Raw genomic sequence first — 21,608 nt, 5'->3', positions numbered from 1 at the left:
TTTCTGATACGCCTGAGTAGAACATAACATTTGCATTTTTCTTATAACGAGCAAGGGTGTCCATAAAGGTTTTCAGACGGAACGCAAACTTTTAGTTTTCATTAGGGTATCTCGAAACAGGTTTGTGTATCACTGCCATTTAGTCGCGTCACCGTCTGCGAAAATATTTCCACGAAGGTTTCCCTTTAGATCTGGCACGAACTAAGAAACCTCTTGATACGAGAGATAAAAATGCGTCGAAGGACTTCAGCAGGACATATTAAAAACGTGTTGTTGTCGTACGATAATTTTAGTTTGAAACGTGTTGTTGTAAGGTCATTTTTTGTATAATAAAGGAAATCAAAGTCAAGGTACTTCGCGCCTTTTATTTTAAACAGCTTTCCTTTCTTATGGTAACTGTTGGACGAGTAGTGGAGGTGGGATACTTTTACTTTGCTTTAAGTGCTTCCATCACGCTTGAATATTCTCAGACATGGCACCCGTCAGAATGAACACAAACTTTGCGTTCAGTGGGATTGAAATCTGCAGTGCCATTTTGAACTTTTAATTTTGAGCACAGACATGGTGAACTTAGGATCTAGCGAATTGCAGACTGTTAGAAAGGCTTTGAACTGTTTTCTAAATTTTTTTATATTTCCGTCATTACTTTTTTCACTTGGTTAAACTTCAAAAACAAGAAGTTCGTCGTAACATAAATATACTAGAATTATCGTATACGAAGTTCGAAGAACGTGAACCAATACGAGGAGCTGTTGTAAGAAAGCTTATATTTTACACTATGAGTATATTTGCTTATATCGGAAATCACTAGCCCTTCATTTTTCAAGGTATAATTAGCTCAACATGTTTGGAGCTGTGTCACTGTTATCCATCCCGCAACGTGTAAATTGCTTACTTTCTCCTTGGCACGATGTTGTCTTGGAGATCGAGACGCTGGGGCTCATGCCAACAGGACCCTACGACAGCGGCCCTGCTGGGGCCACCTAGTGTTTGAGGAGTGTTCCTCCGATGACGCGCTGCGGGATTTCGTCTCTTACCAAGGTGATGAGTCCGGTTCATGTCAACAGGTTCGGCAAGGCACATCATTCGGTTGAATCTTGCCTGCTGGACGAAAGTGTTCATATAGTAGGCACGATGTATTCGTGCATTAGCGTCTTCAAACACAAAGCCATCCCTGAAATGTTATCTGCAGGACTGGACAAAACCCGCCGGATGGGATGGCTGAGCGATTCTAGCCGCTACAGTCTGGAACCGCGCGACCGCTACGGTCGCAGGTTCGAATCCTGCCTCGGGCATGGATGTGTGTGATGTCCTTAGGTTAGTTAGGTTTAAGTAGTTGTAAGTTCTAGGGGACTGATGACCTCATATGTTAAGTCCAAGAGTGCTCAGAGCCATTTGAACCATTTTGAACCGGACAAAACGCGGAGGACCCTGTCCAGTTCCTGCACTGACTTCAAATTACTCTCAATAGGAATGAGACACTGTAACGCCGCTTCCTTTTGACGAAAAATGAAAAATATAAAAATAATACCCCAAAGCCCAAAAGTTCCCAAAAATCAAGTTCCAAAATTCATAAAGGAAAAAAGAAAAAAAAAACAAAGTCCCTTTTGGAATAATGTTGGTTGAATAGTAGCAAGTAGACAGAAAAGAAATTCAGAGACAAGTAGCTAATTGTTTTGATAAAGAATCAAAGAAAAAAGACAGAAACCCATTCGTTTCAAAATAATATCATAGTAGATCGCAAAGTACCGTAATTAGAAATCACGGAGTAGGACGAACGATCTCAAAGAATGAGTACTCTTTGAGAATCGTGTGTAATACCTAAGAAAGAGCCATGCACTGTTACTGTGTTACGAGAGTTTGCCGGAGCAAGTCGTACCCCAACCGTGTGCTCGTATACGTGCGTGCGACGAGATTGTTTTTTTTTGAACGCTAAGGATTTGCGATCTACTACGACGCACTGAACTTGTAAGAAGTAAATCAGTGACTTCAAATAGGATATCACGTAGAATCCATATAGTGAAAGATTCGAAATTGTCTTAAACTGAATTTTTTCAATAAAAGACTGGACATTACCCAAATTTAGAAACTGTTAATGATGGACCGATATAGAGGCTAAACTGTGAAACCGAATTGTGAGAAAAGAATGGACTCTCGTAAAATCATTTAATGGGCTCTGGAACTTGCATAATATATTGGACTGAAGTATACGTCAATAATTCCACCGAGATGGGAAAGGTACTTACTTACGGCAATGTTAGGATGTGAAAATAATGCAATAAACCAACATTCAGTGTTATTATTGCGTTAATAACTTCTTTCAATCCATTCAATACTGCGTACTCGGTAAATAATTATCTGTGTGACGACACTGATTGTCCAAGGAACGCGGCGTGCATAAGTACTTTTTGCCGCATTAACAAATTATCGCTCTGTTACGAACTATTAGGCTCACGTAAACTGAAAAACTTTAGTGGAGATATCGGTGTTATCGGTGTTATGTATGTACTAAAGCTATGATTAATACCAGAATAGTAACTAATATATTCCTACGTGTAGCTGTGTTTAAATACGCTGGGGAGCACGTAATTGCTTGACCTGATCGACACAAATAATACGCACTCGGTGGGATTTCAGCGCAGCCCAAACAGATTTTTTATATAACGTCAATATATACAGCTCTACCGTCAGTTAACCAGACTGCGACGTTATAACACGTTCGACTGCTTTATGTGATGTCGCCCCAAAATATGTCTCACTCCACTAATGAACTTGTGGGGCTGCCTGACTAAGATGTGCATTGGTACCTTACAGTCCCCATACTCCTCTACGACAGCCCTCTGGTGTCAAACAAATACTGCACTCGTCGGTAAAGAGAAATCTACGCCTTAAAACCTCTTCGGTACCACTACTCGAAAAGTTTGTTTATTCATCAAATACTTCCGACACATATAATCAAGTTACTAACAAGGTTAATAAACTGTAATTACTTTCTGTAATTAATGACTAGATTTTCCTACAAGCTATGTATTGTACACCCCCCACACACGTGAATCTCATACTACAAAACAGTGGAAACTATTATCTTAATGTCCGCAACTCGTGGTCTCGCGGTCGCTTTCTCGCTTCCCGAGGACGGGGTCCCGTGTTTGATTCCCTGCAGGGTCAGGGATTTTAACCTGCCTCGAGATGACTGGATGTTTGTGGTGTCCTCACCATTTTATCCTCATTCCTGAAAGTGGGTAGATTGGAGCAAAGGTTGGGAATTTGTACGTCCGCTGCTAACCTGGCAGTTCAACGCCCCACAAACCAAACATCTGCATCATGTTATCTTTGTGCTGCAAGGTGTTAGTATTCCATTTGCAGTCTGTAGACAATCAAATAGGATTGGACGAAGACAGACAAGAGAGGAACAAATGAATGAAAACACACACCTGCTAGCCTGCCGCGGTGGCCGAGGAGTTCCAAGCGCTTCAGTCCGGAACCGCTTGACTGCTAGGGTCGCAGGTTCAAAACCTGCCTCGAGTATGGATGGGTGTGATGTCCTTAGATTAGTTAGGTTCAAGTAGGCCTAAGTTCTAGGGGACTGATGACCTCAGATGTTAAGCCCCACAGTGCTCAGAACCATTTGAACACACCTGTTCAACCTGGACACTGGATTTGCTGTTCATCACTGAAGAGTTAGGGAAACAACACGACATCGCAGTGCCTGCGTTATTCTAAATTACAATGAATGGCCATTCGGACATGCACACATCGCTGACGATGTATGGAGGTTTGGTCTGCCCGTAGGTTGTGCTCGGAGAGCCAAATGGTAAGGCGACCACTCGCGATAAGCGGGAGATCCGTGTTCGAATCCCGGTCCGGCCAAAATTTTCATTGTCATTACATTCTACAGCTGATGGTTGTCCATATTCACAACTACGAACACATTTACTGTATTAGGGAAACAATGCCTAATTTAAATAACTGACGATGCAGAACGCTGAAACTTATTGTGGTAGTTATCAACATCTTAAAAAAGGTTAACAAAAAATTGGCACTTCTGTATTTCGAGTAACATGAGCTCCGTATGCAGACTAAAGTTACCATGTCGATATGATGTACAGAACACGCGGGGTACGAAGGGGATATTCAGGTTAAATTCGCGTAGAACGGTGTTAGGCGTATGTACTATTGTGCGTAAGAAACTTTTAGATCTTAACACGTACGGTCTGGGTCGACACAATGCTCCCACAGGCGTCCAAAAAGGTAGTGCGGAACGATGCTATTATGTACACCAGTCGGCGGTCAACTTCCCGTGTTGACAACCTGTCTCGCTGCAGAGTGACAACGTCAGCATGCACGGTGTAAGTAAGGCTGAAATGACATTTCAGGGCACGCTGACAAAAAAATGGCTCTGAGCACTATGGGACTTAACATTTGTGATCATTAGTCCCCTAGAACTTAGAACTACTTAAACCTAACTAACCTAAGGACATCACACACATCCATGCCCGAGGCAGGATTCGAACCTGCGACCGTAGCGGTCACGCAGTTCCAGACTGAAGCGCCTAGAACCGCAAGGCTGCACCGGCTGGCGGCACGCTGACAGACTGAACTGTGCAACCCAGCCGCAATGTCCCATTCACGACTGGATACACACGGCACTCTGCTGAAATGCATTCACATTTCCCTTCTATTGCACAGATGGAGAGGTACTTAGCGAGATCTTCGTCTAGAAAAGGCATTGAGTAGGGGTTTCTAATTTTAAAAAATTATTGGCTGGAGCATAAGCCGCGAAGAAACTCACTTCAAGGAAGGATCACTGAAGGTAAGATTGCGTGGAAGGAAGATAGAGAAAAGAAGATCTGGAGTGCTGGAGGCCACGAAATCAACAGATTACCTGTAGATTAAAGAAGAGAAGGTAAGTGGAGAGCTTCATTCGATTCCTGCCAAAGAAGAAGAATAGCCGTTATTGGTCTGTGTTACATTGCTACGGCCTTAAATGATCGGCTGTATCAGTCATCTTTCCAACAAAAAAATAAATAAGAAAAATTCAGACAATGCATACTATTTGGGTGGTTAAAAAATTTGAACAGTTTACATAAATGAGATGCTTAGGCGCCGGCCGTTTTTGGACGAGCGGTTCTAGGCGCTTCAGTCTGGAACCGCGCTGCTGCTACGGTCGCAGGTTCGAATCCTGCCTCGGGCATGGATGTGTGTGATGTCTTTACGTTAGTTAGGTTTAAGTAGTTCTAAGTCTAGGGGACTGATGACCTCAGATGTAAAGTCCCATAGTGCTTAGAGCCATTTTTGAAGAGTAAAGGCGTCCGCAAGAGGGGAGGGACGGGTGGAGGAGGGGTAAGAGGAGAAACTCCACCCCTCCCCCTACGATCTGGAGTGCAGAGTTTTAATTCATTACAGATATCCAACAACCTCTAAAAGGGGGTGGATAAGCATCAATTCTGTGGGTTATAATAATTTTTTGTGTCACCTATAAGATTTAGTCTTTATGGAAAGGCACATCTCGAAGCTGACCAACTCATTTATATAAAAATTGACACTTTTACAGTCTTATTCCTCCACCTCACTTTCTCCCGTGGAAAAATTTATTGCTGACGCCTACAGTCGCAGATATCGAAAATTTGTAGCGAAACGCAGGAAATTCTGAAGAGCATTGACGCTTGGTGTAGAGACTGGCTGTTGACAATCTACATAACCAAATGTGACGTATTGCTCTTCAGTGAGCGTAAAGACCAGTTATTCTTGCTCGATTGCACTTCCTCTTCTTCGTTGCATTGCCCCTTTTTCTCTTGAAGGTCGACCATTGAATAAATCTTATGTGCAAGTGTGACGACGTTTTCTAAATGATTTCGTAGCGTGTGACTGAGTTCTAACATGGGTACCAGCGCGCTATTTACTAGGGCTGTTGATAAAACATCAATATTTCGATATTAAATGGTGCAAATGGCTCTGAGCACTATGGGACTTAACTTCTGAGGTCATCAGTCCCCTAGAACTTAGAACTACTTAAACCTAACTAACCTAAGGACATCACACACAGCCATGCCCGCCGCAGCGGTCGCGCGGTTCCAGACTGTAGCGCCTAGAACCGCTCGGCCACCCCGGCCGGCTAATTCGATATTATTTCCAAAACATATCGACATCTCGACAGTGTTACATCCCGGATATATCGATATCGAAGGGCAATATCGAGTGCCGATGTTTTTATTTTATATAATATTTTTTAATAATTTTTCGTAAGTATTCGAAAGTCTTCTTTTGGCGTTGTAGTAGAACACAGTTTTACTCTCTCTACGTGAAGGGAGTGTTACTACTTTCTGAGCTTTCATCGCGTCCAGTCTTTCTCTTCGACGGTGTAGCAAGTATTGTGGTCACAAAGAAGATGTCCGATTGCACTGGGGGGTGCGGTGTGAATGGAATAACAAGATTTCCGATGTGAAGATATAGCACATCAGTTCGTTAAAAATATTTCTTAACGCAACTGGTGTGCTATTTCGTCACATCGGCATTCTTCAAAAACAGTTGCTGAAAATGACGAACAAGAACCTAAATGACAAGACTGGCCTTTGCGGTAGGCGGAGATTTGTGAGGGAAATATCGACGCAATCGGCGCTTGGTGCTACCAACAGAAACTGCAACCTTTAGCTTCACCACGCAATTTTGACGCTACTAGATCGCTTGCGTTCGCAGAAGTGAAAAAAACAATGAAGTCGACATGAAAAGTTCCGGACAAATCCGATGTGTGACGAAACCGAATGACGGACGACCCATAGGACGCCTTTTATTGTGCCACTTATATGCAGTTACCATTTTTAACAAAGTGGTTATCGCCAAGGGTGAACGTGAATCGCTTTCTTTTCTATTCTTGCTTTAATGGGGCTAAGCAGGCTACTAGCTTGTTGACGTACAAGGGCCCGCATCTCGTGGTCGTGCGGTAGCGTTCTCGCTTCCCACGCCCGGGTTCCCGGGTTCGATTCCCGGCGGGGTCAGGGATTTTCTCTGCCTCGTGATGGCTGGGTGTTGTGTGTTGTCCTTAGGTTAGTTAGGTTTAAGTAGTTCTAAGTTGTAGGGGACTGATGACCATCGATGTTAAGTCCCATAGTGCTCAGAGCCAGCCATTTGACGTACAAGATATCTAATAATAAATCAATACTTAAATATAGAGATCTAAAACCGGCAGCTTATTTACAATGTGCAGCCCATATTTTTATAGACCGGTTCGGCGATAAATTTTCCGTTGATATAACGGTACCTTTTTACGATATATCGAGGTGTGAAAGGTGGCTACACTGAGCCACAGCGCCAAAAATCGCGCCAGAGAGTATTGTTCCGCCGCCTCCACTGGCAGTGCTTATTGAGACGTAGCGGCAGGCAGTTCTTGCCGAGAAGTTGTGGTGGACACTGCTTGTAGCTGAAGTCAGAGTGAGATGCGGTAGTCGAGAGTGTTGTTCCATGTTTATGCAGTTATTTGATGGGAGAGATAGCAGATGTTGTTCCAATGGAGATATTGTAATGATCTGAGTGCTTTTCGTCAATATAAATTAAGGTAACTAACTACTGTTCTTTATTTTCTTATTATTAGTGTGTCCTGAATAATGCTTCATTACAGGTTCAGTCAACAAAGCATCTGGCGTGTGTTCTTGTATTAGAGTGTAATTCTGGGTTTCTTGCACAATTATAGTATTTCTAATTTTCTTTTATCACGTCAGTATAAATGATATTTAAAAATTCTTGTCTTGTTGAAGAAGAACCGTGCCAGATGTGCGTTGAGTCATACTACCACATACAGAACAGCTACACTTGAGCTTGTTGTTTCGTAGGTTTTATAGTTGCTGGGGACTTAATTAATTAATTGTATTAACTGAAATGTTCATTTCATTCTTTGTGGTTGTTACATGCAGTCAGATTGCGTACAAAAACTAGTCAGGGCCAGCCGTTTACGAAACAGCGTAATCGGACATACAGCGACAGAAAATTAAAAAGTATTTGCACAGCATTCTTATATATCTTTATTTTAATTAAGCCCCCATGCACGTGGCGACCGCTGCTTCGGATCGTCCCTTGGAAATCTTCTGATTGTAAAAATAGTAGACCGTAGCATTGTTGTAGTAATTTGTAGTTTAGTAATTGTAGTCTATTTTGCATGTGTAGATTTGGTAATTGTCATTCTTCTAATGGTATTTTATTTTTTTTTAGAATTTGATTTGTTGTCTTGTATACGCGTTTGACGCTTTTGTGCAATTATTTCAATTGTTCGTCAATCGTGTTTGAGGGAAACATTTCGAGTGAATGGTATTGTTGGACATAAGGAGGCATTGTGTGTAATTTTCGTACAGTGACGAGTTTTGTATGTTTTGTAAATGATTACGCGATCAATGAAAAAGGCAAAAATGATGAATAGTGAGAATGACGAAATTGTTAACATGGCGAACTCGCCAACACAGGAGAACAGTGTGATGAATAATGAAGTGGAAAACAATGTAATAAGTCGGGAAAATAGTCCGGAACCATTTCAAAATTTTTCTCAATCAGAAAATTCACAGAATACGAGATTAACGATAGAAGATTCTGAAATAGTATCGAACACAGATAGCTTTATGGCTATGCAGAAGGAAGTTAGTTTTGCGGGAAATGTTAGGAGCGAAAAGAATTTTGAACCATTTAGTATGGAGCAGTTGATGGGTGTAATATTAAATTTGGGATCTGAATTAAAAACAGTGGGATCACAGATACGATCTGAATTTAAAACAGAGATGGGAACTTTACGATCTGAACTAAAAACAGATATGGGAACACAAATAGGAACAATTAAAACAGAGATGGAAACAATGGAAACACGGTTAGGATCTGAATTAAAAACAGTGGCAACACGTTTAGAAACAGAGATGGAAACAATGGAAACACGGTTAGACTCACGAATAGGGACATGTTTCAAAAATATGAAAGATGAATTAAAGAAAGAAATTAGAGAAGAAATACAACCGATTTTGAATGCTCACAATAATAGATTAATTGCAGTAGAGATTAGACAAAAGGAACAGGATAGAGAACAGGAAGAAAGAGATCGTGTGATAGTACAGAAATTTTCAGAGTTAAATTTACAACGTGCAAAAGATAAGGAAGAAATATTTGAGAGAATCGAGGAATCCGTACCAAATGACAGATTAAATAACCTAACACAACAGTATGAACAGTTAACTATTAAATGCGTTAATACTGAAACGCGAGTCGTGACATTTACGGAAGACGTAAATAAACAGAAAGAACAAATTGGTGACTTATCGGAAAGAGTGGAGGAGATTTCAGATAAATTGACAAATCTTAGTTTAAATGGGGACAGAGATTCAGATGACACAGCTCCATTGCCATTTTCAGAAACCGAAGAGTACCAGAGCATAAATAAACATGTTGAAAATCAGGGAAAATTTAATGAACGCGTGAAAAGGGAATTTGAGGCATTAAAAAAGCAAGTCAAACAAATTGAAGGCGAAATCGTAGGAAAAGACGGCAAAAGAAATTTAGAATCACAGATACCAGAGGGGTTTGAAGAAAATAATTTGTTTCATTTACGGGATGCAACAAGAGAGCGCCAGGCGCGCGAACTTGACAATAATCGACATTGGGACTGGGACAGACGCGGTAGGTCTTTGTCGCCACGAGGCGAAAACTTTGACTATAAACACTTTTTGACTGTTCGGAAATTTAAGATCTTCCGCAATTCTAAGAATGACATACATCCATGTGCATGGTTAGATCAATTTATGTACGCACTCCCACCAAATTGGCCACTAAGTCACAAACTGGAATTTATGTGTGGATATTTAGAAGACGAACCGGCGACGCGGATGCGCGCACTCATTAGAGATTGTAATAATCTGAATGATGTTTATCATGCATTTCTATCGGCATATTGGTCCGAAAACACGCAAGACAGAGTCAAACATAGTCTTATCATGCAGCGTAATTTCAAACAGTCTGAATTCCGCACGCCAGCGGAATATTTTGAAGACATGATTCGAAAGAATCAGTTCCTTTCCAATCCTTATAGCCCGACTGAATTAATTCGCATTTGTTTAACCAAGCTGCCACAATCCATAAGACAAATTGCTTTAGCCGGAAGATGTAAAGACGACATTGAGACTTTTAAGACTTTGCTACAAGAACTCGAGTACGACAATGACGACGGGACTACCTGTAATTTTTTCAGTAACAGTAATTACGATAGATTTTCAGAAAAAAGGGATAGTGATCGGAACGGACGTTATAGCGGTAATTTTGAGAATGACAGACGAAACAGACAGGACAATAGATACCAGCCTTATGACAATAACAGACGTTCTAACAGAAATTACACAGACAGTTATAATAACGGTAATTCCTACCGGAATGATCAATCATACGGAAACAGTAATCGGTATCATCAAGACAGAAATTATTCATACAGTAATAGAAATTCTTACCACAGAAATAACCAGGGTAGTAGATACAACAATAATTTCAGAAGTGACAGTCGAAATTACACAAGAAGTAGTTATGCAGACAGACAGGAAAACAGAAATTTCAATAACAGACACAACCAAGAATTTGTATCTAACAGACAGGAGGGACCTAATTGGCATCCTCCACGTGACAGAACTTCAGAGAGACAAGTGCAAATCGTAGAAATGGATCCGCGAAATGACGCGAATAATCAAAGACGTGACGCAAACAATCGACAATGACTTGCAGCTTCGGCTTCTGGCAGCAATATAGACGGTTCAGAAAGTAATGACACTACGACTTTACACTACGTACGCCTGGAAGACATGAGAGACATTTTGTTAGACGAAAAGGAAAATAATGTAGACGCATTTTGACATCCTGTTATTGAAGTATGTGTGGGTAAGAATAAGTTCACTGCAGTTTTAGATTCTGGGAGCCCATTGAACGTCATTAGTGAATCAGTTTTTCGTATATGTGAAAGGACTATTGCCTGTCCTGTGTTACCTATTTCTAAAACTACAATTCGAAGAGCGATTTCTGGAAAAGGTGTAGAAGTTAAACAACAGACCAACCTAAATTTCAATTGTCAAGGATACAAATTTTCTGCTAATTTTATTATTGTTCCATTACTCAGTACACAAATTATATTAGGTATGGAGTTTCTTAACGCACATAAGGCAATTTTGAACTTTAAAGAAGGAAGTGTGAATTTGACTATTGCCGGAATGCCGAAATGTTTGAAATTTTTCGAGTGTTTAACAAGATCTGAGTCAGATACAAAATGTTTCAGGTTTCTTACTTCTGATGTTTTCGTTGAGCATTATGACGACAATGTGTTTATTCATGACAATGACAATGGATACAGAGACGCGATGGATGATATAATTAATAGCGAAGAACTAATTAATGAAATGGTTAAGAAAGCTGAAGTGCCAGATGACGTAGCAAGAGAAGAGCTGCACCAAATTTTGACTTCACATGCTACAGTGTTTAGTCATCACACGGGAACTATACAAGGCTTACAATATTTATTTAAAGTAAAAGAACACACACCATTTCGCGGGAAAACGTACGCTATTCCTTTGGCTTACAGAGACAAGGTTAAGAATGAACTTCAGTACATGTTAGATCAGGGCATTATTGAGCCTGCAGTCAGTCCTTATACTAGCCCATTACACGTTGTTCTTAAAAAGGATGGGTCAATTCGTTAGGTTCTGGATTCCAGACAGATAAATAATATCATCATTCCTGAAACTGACCGTCCACAAAATTTAGATGAACTTCTTCAACATTTTCATGGAATTAAAGTTTTATCCACGATTGATATGCGCGCAAGTTTTTGGCAAATAGAACTCCACCCTGATTGTAGAAAATATACTGCCTTTTTAGCCTTTGGTAACTGTTACCAGTTTCGGAAATTACCGTTTGGACTTACTGTATCTTCAGCAGCATTCTTTCGCAGCTTAAATGAAATTTTACCTGTTTATCTTCGTGACAATATTACTTCATATGTTGACGACATTCTTATTGCTAAACATTCTTGGAGTGAGCACAACAAAATTTTGGATTCATTATTACGTATTTTTGCAAGAGTTGGCATTACAGTGAACTTAGAAAAATCTGAATTTGGTCGTTCTCAGGTGAAATTTCTCGGTCACATTATTTCTACAGAAGGTATTCTTCCTGATCCAGAAAAATTAGACGCTATTCGTAATTATGCTGTTCCTACCACAAAACGTGATGTTCGTAGTTTCCTTGGTGTCTGTAATTTTCTTAGACGCTTTGTTAGATTGGACAATTTGGGCACACCTCGTTTATGTGAACTATCCGGAAAGAAATCTAATTGGTGTTGGGATGAGGAAGCTCAGTCAGAATTTGAACAACTTCGTGATGCTTTAGTTGCTGCTCCACTTCTTTCACACCCGGATTTATCTAAAGATTTTTGTTTGGCGACGGACTCATCATACAAAGGCCTAGGTGCACATTTATTTCAAGAGATAGAAGAAAACGGCGTTGTAGTACAAAAGACTATTGCATTTGGAAGTCGTGTTCTCTCGAAATCAGAAAAGAATTATTCGATTACGGAACTTGAAGCTTTGGCTGTTGTTTGGGCTTTTACAAAATTTCGCACATTTTTGTTTGGCAGACATACTAAAGTTTACACCGATCATCGAGCTCTGGAGTTTCTTATGTCGACAAAATTAACTCATGGCAGATTGTCACGATGGGCGTTGTACCTACAGGAGTTTGATTTTAGTATTGTTTACATACAGGGTTCTTCAAATATTGTTGCCGATGCTTTATCACGTGCACCTATGGGTTTGAAACAAAGTGCTGAAGAGGACTGCAAGGAAAACAACTATTGTTTGATGTATATTCAAGGTGTTGCGTTTGAGAACTTTATTTCGTCTTCGCTCCAGGACATCGCTAAGGAGCAAAATAAGGATCCAATCTGGAAGGACATTAAGGAGAAGTGGAGGAGAAAGGAAAGCGTAGCGATTAGACAGCATTATTTAGTTCGCAATGACATTCTTTTTAAACGAAAATCGGTCGACAACTCTGTTTGGTTAGTTTGTATTCCTGATGAGTGGGTTAATAAGCTGATTTGGTATACGCATTTCAGTTATGCACACTTTGGTCCCAGAAAATGCTTTCATAAATTACGAGAAAATTGCTACTTCAATAATATGGAAAAACGTATTCGATTTGTTCTTGCCAAATGCAAATTATGTCAAAAGGCTAAGCCGCCGACAGTTTCTCACAGAGCACCGTTGTTTCCTATCATTCCAGCAAAATTAAAGGACATGGCTGCAGTTGATTTGTTCGGTCCAGTGGTTCGATCTACTAATGGTTTTGCGTACATTTTCGTAGCAGTGGAGTTGACATCAAAATATGTGTGTTTTACACCGTTACACAAAGCAACAGCTCGTTCAGTATCTAATGCTTTCATTAACCATTTTCTTAAAGAAGTGGGTCATGTTGATAAGGTTATATCAGATAATGGATCACAGTTATGTTCTAAAATTTGGCTTCGTACTCTACGGCGTCGTAAAATTAAACCAATTTTCATTTCACTTTTTCACCCCCAATCTAACGCTTCAGAGAGATGGATGAAGGAAATCAATAAATTGTGTCGTCTTTATTGTCATCAGAATCACAGAACTTGGGATCAGTATCTTCATATTTTTCAAAACATTCTGAATGAACTTCCTAACAACTCAACTTCTTTACCACCTATACTGATATTAAAAAACAAAGCACCGACAAATCACATTTCTGAAATCGTTCCTTTTCCGCCTACACGGAAACTGCGGCATTCTGAAGTTGTCAACCTGGCTCTACAAAATATTGCATCTGCGGCTGCTAGAAGAGAGAAATCAGCTAAGCGTCCTGGTCGTTTAAAAATCTTGTCAGTCGGTCAGAAGGTGTTAATTAAGTCTCACCGTTTGTCTCACAAAGGAAAAGGCTTGTGTCGCAAATTTTTTCTGCTTTATAACGGTCCATATAGAATTCGCAAAATTATTCATGATAACACTGTTGAAGTAGAAACTCTTAAATCACGACGCTCTAAGGGAATACATCATATATCTAACGTAAAATTTTTTGTGGAATGATATACTTTTGAAAAATTTTTGTAGAATGACATACTTTTGAGAAACTAACAGTTGTATGTAAACACACGGAGAGTACAAGGATACCGCGCTGTGTTTTGGCGGCGGCATATACTCAAAGCAACAGTCAAGTCTGCGCGCCGCACAAGGCAGTCGTTGACCGCAAACAATCACTTCCTACGTCACGCGCCTACAGCTGATCGAGCACTCAGTGCGAATGCACTGACAGCCGTAAACAAATACACAGTCTAATTTCTCCGACTAAATTCAGTATAAAGCTATAGTGACTTGATGAATTCTGTTATTAACATTCAGTATTTTTCAGGATACGGTTCTATAAAATATTTAAGAACTTCAGGTAAATTCTGTGCGTGTCCGACGTTAAGACGACTTGCTATCGAGAAAATTTCAGGAAAAATGTCATTTCGAGGAAGAAAGTGATAAACTAAAAAGGTAATTATTAATTGAGTTTATTTTTCAGGTAACATATTTCCACTTAGGTACGTACTTTAGACGTAATTTGCTGCTCGCGATTACGTGATTCATACTTTGTGCTAATTACATGTTCAATGAAATTATTTGTGAAGCGACGTGCTTGCGTACGTTAACTGATTTTGACAATGATTATTAATGAACTGGATTGTTACTTGTGTATATTATGCATCGCTTGGCTGCACTGCTTTTTCACTGATGTTATATTTTTTTTTATTATGTGCCTGCTGTGCTTATTTATTTAAATTATAATTGTCACCTGATTAATTGTGCTGATGTGGTTAGGTATGTAAGTTATACTTTGTGATTTATCTGCTTGCGCCTTCATGTTTACTTATTAAGATACGATGCTAATGACCTGTTTAGTACGTAAGATATATGTTTACTGCTATGCGTATGGATTGCACATTTACACATTTCTGCTTGTTGTCATAACTATACTTTAATTTGGTATATAGCAATGCTGATGTACAGTGTACGGACATGGAGTGTGGGTTACGATGTGGTATGGGTTACGGATTGTTCGCTTGGCGAAGCCTCGTTATAGAAATTGTGCTGCATCCACTTGTTGACATTATGTTCACAACTGGTATATTTACTCGCTGTTGCTTGTTTTGCTTACGCTCAGTGCTTTATATTTTAACATAAGAAAAATGAACTGCAGTAATTCGACGAGTGACTTTAGTACTAGAAACGTCATAGAAGTCACATGAGCTGGAGGTTTTATGGAATCTGTATAAATTTGTGCTAATAGAAAGGAAGCTAACGACATGACATACCAACACAGTTATTACACTGCATTTTTCGTGAGCAATTGAAATAGGAAGTGACACTTGACACAAGAAATACTCCACATGTTTGCTTCTGTTTACCATAATTCTTGAAGTGGCGTACACACTGTGAAATATTAGGATCATTCACACTCCGTAATCGTACTTAATTACTGAGAGTTATTCGAACTAAGTCTGTTAGAGGTCATGTATGCATTCTTTGTTTATAATTCATAATGAGTAGAAGATTTTGGTCAGATGGATTACACAGAGGTTGTGTGTTGACAGTGTGTCTTCGGATTGTATGGGATGAGGAGGTTTGCATTAGGATTTTATCTGTACTCGATCGAGGAGGCTGACTAGAGGAAAGAGTTGTTATGGAAGTGAAATGATACTGGCAATAAGGTTTATATGTATCGACGTATTGAAGAGGTATTATGGAGGTATTGAGATTATATGAAGTTGATTGGAGTTATGGTGTATAAGAGGTAAAATAAGTGAGGTGCATATTTTTTTTTTTGTTGTTGGTCTATATGGAACAAGGAGGATGAAGATAGCAGACTAGAACACTAAAATGGAAGGAAGATTGTCTACACACACTTTGTTAAATTACTAAGCAGTATGTACTTTTTTTTGGAGAGAGGAAGTTGCATATCTTGGCACACTGACAGTTGTTCAGCAACCGTACATTTTGATCTGGCTTGGCAAACATTGGTCTTGACATGATGACTATGACGTTAACTTACCTATTATTGACTGTTATACATTGCTGTCACTACTACTTGATACACATGATGAACATGAAATTTTGACAGAAGTGGAATCACAGTTAACACTATCCAATTACACAGTAGTACTTAATGTGGATGAAAGATGAGTGAGTGTGTTTTGTGTGTTTTCCTTTCCTAATCCTACCCACCTATCTCCTAAATATTATTTTATTTGTTTGTAGTGGCTTGCACTGACACCCATAAATATTATAGGTTTACTGATGTTTGTGTATTTGTAATAGTAATATGACAATTATCTGATATCATTTGTGTGTTTGTTATGATTTGTATGTTTAGTGTAAGAGCATTGTAAAGGCATTTGTATGTGCATTCAAACTATTGTTCATGCTTGAACTGTCTGATTAGTGATGGTGAAATTATGGACTGTTACTTGTGCTTTTTCTACATGATTGGTGCCACTAGGACATGTTTAATTTCTGCTGATGAACTGTGTGATCAGTGATAGTGAATATTATGGACTGCTGTCTGCACCTACTCAACATTGCTGGGTGCCACTGATGGACTGCTTCTACTGAAATGATGTCACCTGTTGGAGTCTGCACCTACTCCACAATGCTGGGTGCCATTGATGGACTGCTTCTACTGAAATGATGTCACCTGATGGTGTCTGCATCTACTCGACATTGCTGGGTGCCACTGATGGACTGCTTCTACTGAGATGATGTCACTTGTTGCTGTAGCACCTATTCAACATTGCTGGGTGCTACTGCTGGAACTGTCAACGACTTGTTAGGAAAGCATTTTATGTGAATATTGTATAAACTGATTTTTTGTGTGATGGACTGCTTCTACTGAAATGATGTCACCTGATGGTGTCTGCACCTACTCGACATTGCTGGGTGCCACTGATGGACTGCTTCTACTGAGATGATGTCACTTGTTGCTGTAGCACCTATTCAACATTGCTGGGTGCTACTGCTGGAACTGTCAACGACTTGTTAGGAAAGCATTTTATGTGAATATTGTATAAACTGATTTTTTGTGTATTACTGTTTGTGAAAAGTTATGAGACTCTTACCTGTACATATTCGTCATTGCTGACGCTATTGATGGAACTGTTTAACCACATGATATTTGTGTAAACTATTATGTAAAGTCATATGTATGTAAAAATTTGTATTCCTTACTGTATTTTATATATTAGGCTATTGTAAGGTCTGTGCAAAGCCAAAATTTTATCTAGTTATATGATACTTACGTATTAATATTATCTTTTATTTTAGTCTGTATTTTTTTTTGACGAATTTGGTGGTATTTTCACCACCAATGCTGGCAAAAATACCATCAAATTCTAGCCCGTGGAGGAAGGGCATATGAAAGGTGGCTACACTGAGCCACAGCGCCAAAAATCGCGCCAGAGAGTATTGTTCCGCCGCCTCCACTGGCAGTGATTATTGAGACGCAGCGACAGGCAGTTCTTGCCGAGAAGTTGTGGTGGACAGTGCTTGTTGCTGAAGTTGGAATGAGATGGGGTAGTAGTGAGTGTTTGTTCGATGTTTTATGCAGCTATGTGATGGGAGAGATAGCAGATGTTATTCCAATGGAGATATTGTAATGGTCAGAGTGCTTTTCGTCAATATATATGAAGGTAATAAATATTATGTTGTCTATTTATTTGTGTGTCCTGAATAATGTGTCATTACAGGTTCAGTCAACAAAGCATCTGGCTTGTGTTCTTGTATTAGAGTGTAATTCTGGGTTTCTTGCACAATTATAGTATTTCTAATTTTCTTTTATCACGTCAGTATAAATGATATTTAAAAATTCTTGTCTTGTTGAAGAAGAACCGTGCCAGATGTGCGTTGAGTCATACTACCACATACAGAACAGCTACACTTGAGCTTGTTGTTTCGTAGGTTTTATAGTTGCTGGGGACTTAATTAATTAATTGTATTAACTGAAATGTTCATTTCATTCTTTGTGGTTGTTACATGCAGTCAGATTGCGTACAAAAACTAGTCAGGGCCAGCCGTTTACGAAACAGCGTAATCGGACATACAGCGACAGAAAATTAAAAAGTATTTGCACAGCATTCTTATATATCTTTATTATAATTAAGCCCCCATGCAGGGGCTATAAAGATATTTTTAAATATCGATATATCGGACTCTCGATATTTTTAAATACATCAATGTATTTGCCTAAATGAATGTCAGAAAGCAAAACCCACATCTGGGTTGGACAGCTCACCCCAGCCATGGTTATTCCGCGGGGCCGAGGTACGCCTCGAGGCTTGCCTCCCAGAGTTGCAGAAGCGGCACGTTAGCGCGTTTAGTGGTTTAGTGTTTACACTGCAAAACCGCACTTCACATAGGAGTGGGCGCCCAGAGCGACCTAAAATGGAAGGACGGCGCAAAATTACTTGCCCGTTTACCTGTATTGCGTCTTGGCATCAAACAAAGCTGCACAGAGTGAGACACAATACCTACGAAGCGATCTGGTACGCACTCTCCACAGCACCAGTGTCTCATCAGTTGCTGTTGCACCGGCCTGAACTCTTGCCAGCAGATCTTCCCCTGTCTCGGGTATAAAACAAATCCTGCATTCGCCGGGGAGCAGAGTACTATGCCCTGTAAATTCTTAAGCACCACTAGTCGAAAAATTTGTTTGTTCATCAAATATTTCTATCATGTGTAATCAAATGACCAACAAGGTTAAAAAAATGTAATTATTTTAAGTAGTTATTAACCAGATTTTCAAAAAAAACTATGTGTTGTATTCGACACACATACACGTACACATGAAAGTCGTAGTACAAAATAGTGGGAAGTACTATTATTTTAAACATAGCTGCGTAACAGCAACGGTTCCACGTAATTAGATTAAAAACAGCCGACCAGTTGCAAATGATAAAGTAATCTTTACCTAGGTTTCGATAGGTTTAAACCTATCGAAACCTAGGTAAAGATTACTTTTTCCTTTGCAACTGGTCGGCTGTTTTTAATCTAATTAGGAAAGTACTATATTAATCCTGCAAGAGGCTAATATTCCATTAAGTCTTTAGACAAGCTGGATTGGTTCAAGATAGATATGACGTGAGTGAATGAATACAAAGACACAGCTGTTGAACCTCGACAATGGATCTGCTGTTGTTCACTGCAGACTTTAGGGAGACAAACCCCAACTTCAATAACTGACGATGCAGTGCTCTGAAACTTGCTGCTGTAGTTGGTAGTAGCTGAAGGAAGATTAACGAACTGCTGGCACTTCTGTCTTCGCGTAACGTGGCTTTTGCATACGACCCCACAAGAAGTTGTCAATAGGATCAACATCTTGCGATCGCGGCCACACGATTGGACACCTCGGCCTATCCATCTTTCAACAGCAGACGTCGAAGTGTTATTCATTTGAATTGAAACCGTTGTAGATCGAAAACGGTAGTCGCGGACGTGGGTCCATATGCAAAATACACTCCTGGAAATGGAAAAAAGAACACATTGACACCGGTGTGTCAGACCCACCATACTTGCTCCGGACACTGCGAGAGGGCTGTACAAGCAATGATCACACGCACGGCACAGCGGACACACCAGGAACCGCGGTGTTGGCCGTCGAATGGCGCTAGCTGCGCAGCATTTGTGCACCGCCGCCGTCAGTGTCAGCCAGTTTGCCGTGGCATACGGAGCTCCATCGCAGTCTTTAACACTGGTAGCATTCCGCGACAGCGTGGACGTGAACCGTATGTGCAGCTGACGGACTTTGAGCGAGGGCGTATAGTGGGCATGCGGGAGGCCGGGTGGACGTATTGCCGAATTGCTCAACACGTGGGGCGTGAGGTCTCCACAGTACATCGATGTTGTCGCCAGTGGTCGGCGGAAGGTGCACGTGCCCGTCGACCTGGGACCGGACCGCAGCGACGCACGGATGCACGCCAAGACCGTAGGATCCTACGCAGTGCCGTAGGGGACCGCACCGCCACTTCCCAGCAAATTAGGGTCACTGTTGCTCATGGGGTATCGGCGAGGACCATTCGCAACCGTCTCCATGAAGCTGGGCTACGGTCCCGCACACCGTTAGGCCGTCTTCCGCTCACGCCCCAACATCGTGCAGCCCGCCTCCAGTGGTGTCGCGACAGGCGTGAATGGAGGGACGAATGGAGACGTGTCGTCTTCAGCGATGAGAGTCGCTTCTGCCTTGGTGCCAATGATGGTCGTATGCGTGTTTGGCGCCGTGCAGGTGAGTGCCACAATCAGGACTGCATACGACCGAGGCACACAGGGCCAACACCCGGCATCATGGTGTGGGGAGCGATCTCCTACACTGGCCGTACACCACTGGTGATCGTCGAGGGGACACTGAATAGTGCACGGTACATCCAAACCGTCATCGAACCCATCGTTCTACCATTCCTAGACCGGCAAGGTAACTTGCTGTTCCAACAGGACAATGCACGTCCGCATGTATCCCGTGCCACCCAACGTGCTCTAGAAGGTGTAAGTCAACTACCCTGGCCAGCAAGATCTCCGGATCTGTCCCCCATTGAGCATGTTTGGGACTGGATGAAGCGTCGTCTCACGCGGTCTGCACGTCCAGCACGAACGCTGGTCCAACTGAGGCGCCAGGTGTAAATGGCATGGCAAGCCGTTCCACAGGACTACATCCAGCATCTCTACGATCGTCTCCATGGGAGAATAGCAGCCTGCATTGCTGCGAAAGGTGGATATACACTGTACTAGTGCCGACATTGTGCATGCTCTGTTGCCTGTGTCTATGTGCCTGTGGTTCTGTCAGTGTGATCATGTGATGTATCTGACCCCAGGAATGTGTCAATAAAGTTTCCCCTTCCTGGGACAATGAATTCACGGTGTTCTTATTTCAATTTCCAGGAGTGTATTATGTACTAACTCCCCTCTACAAGTCTTAGATATCAGTAACGGGAATTTCCGAACGCCCAATATAAAAAGGTGGCTAGTTGCCGTACTTCTCGAGGTACAGGGCTGTGGCCTGCCAGCCACCTTCTCCAGTGATGACCTCTCTGAGCGTGGGTGGCAGGGGGGGGGAGGGGGACGGGGGGAGTGGATGAAGGTCAGGGCACGGGCGACAGGGACCGGTTTGCAGGAGCGGTGCGCGCGCACGGGTCCACGGCAGGCCGGGCGATGACGCGCCGACGCGACGGTTATCTGCGGGGACTCACAGAGTACTTAAGGCGGGGCGAGGTAGCCCGCTGCAGGCCGCGCACCCGCTGCCAGCTGCCCGCATGTGGTCGACGCTCCTGCTGTCTGCTCTCTTCGCCGGCGCCTCCGCCGCCGCCCTCGGCGGCTCCACGGATGGTGAGTGCTGCCTCTCTCGCGGTCACTGCCTCTGAAGGCTCACACTCACACCTCCATTGGTCTAACGGACCGGCCGGCCGCGCCCGTCCGCCAGGGTGAACTGCTTGGGCCGCGGAGGGCTCTGCAGTCCAGGTTTCGCTTATTTCTAAATCTACGTACGAACTCCGCAGGCCACCGTATGGTGCG

At 41.6% G+C, this 21,608-nt stretch overlaps 1 protein-coding gene across 1 annotated transcript in view; it reads left to right on the top strand.

The window, feature by feature from the left end:
• Window positions 1–19,182: 19,182 nt before the first annotated feature.
• Window positions 19,183–21,608, top strand: part of LOC126151783 (allergen Cr-PI-like) — a 79,712-nt gene continuing 77,286 nt past the window's right edge. The window contains exons 1-2 of the mRNA XM_049915965.1: window positions 19,183–19,187; window positions 21,211–21,422. Coding sequence (XP_049771922.1) covers window positions 19,183–19,187; window positions 21,211–21,422 — 217 coding nt within the window. The remainder of the gene's footprint in view (window positions 19,188–21,210; window positions 21,423–21,608) is intronic.

This window comes from Schistocerca cancellata, chromosome 2 (genome assembly GCF_023864275.1).
Source record: "Schistocerca cancellata isolate TAMUIC-IGC-003103 chromosome 2, iqSchCanc2.1, whole genome shotgun sequence".
NCBI classification, from domain to species: domain Eukaryota; kingdom Metazoa; phylum Arthropoda; class Insecta; order Orthoptera; family Acrididae; genus Schistocerca; species Schistocerca cancellata.
Note: the sequence above shows the minus strand (reverse complement) of the source record. Positions and strands in the feature narration are given on the sequence as shown.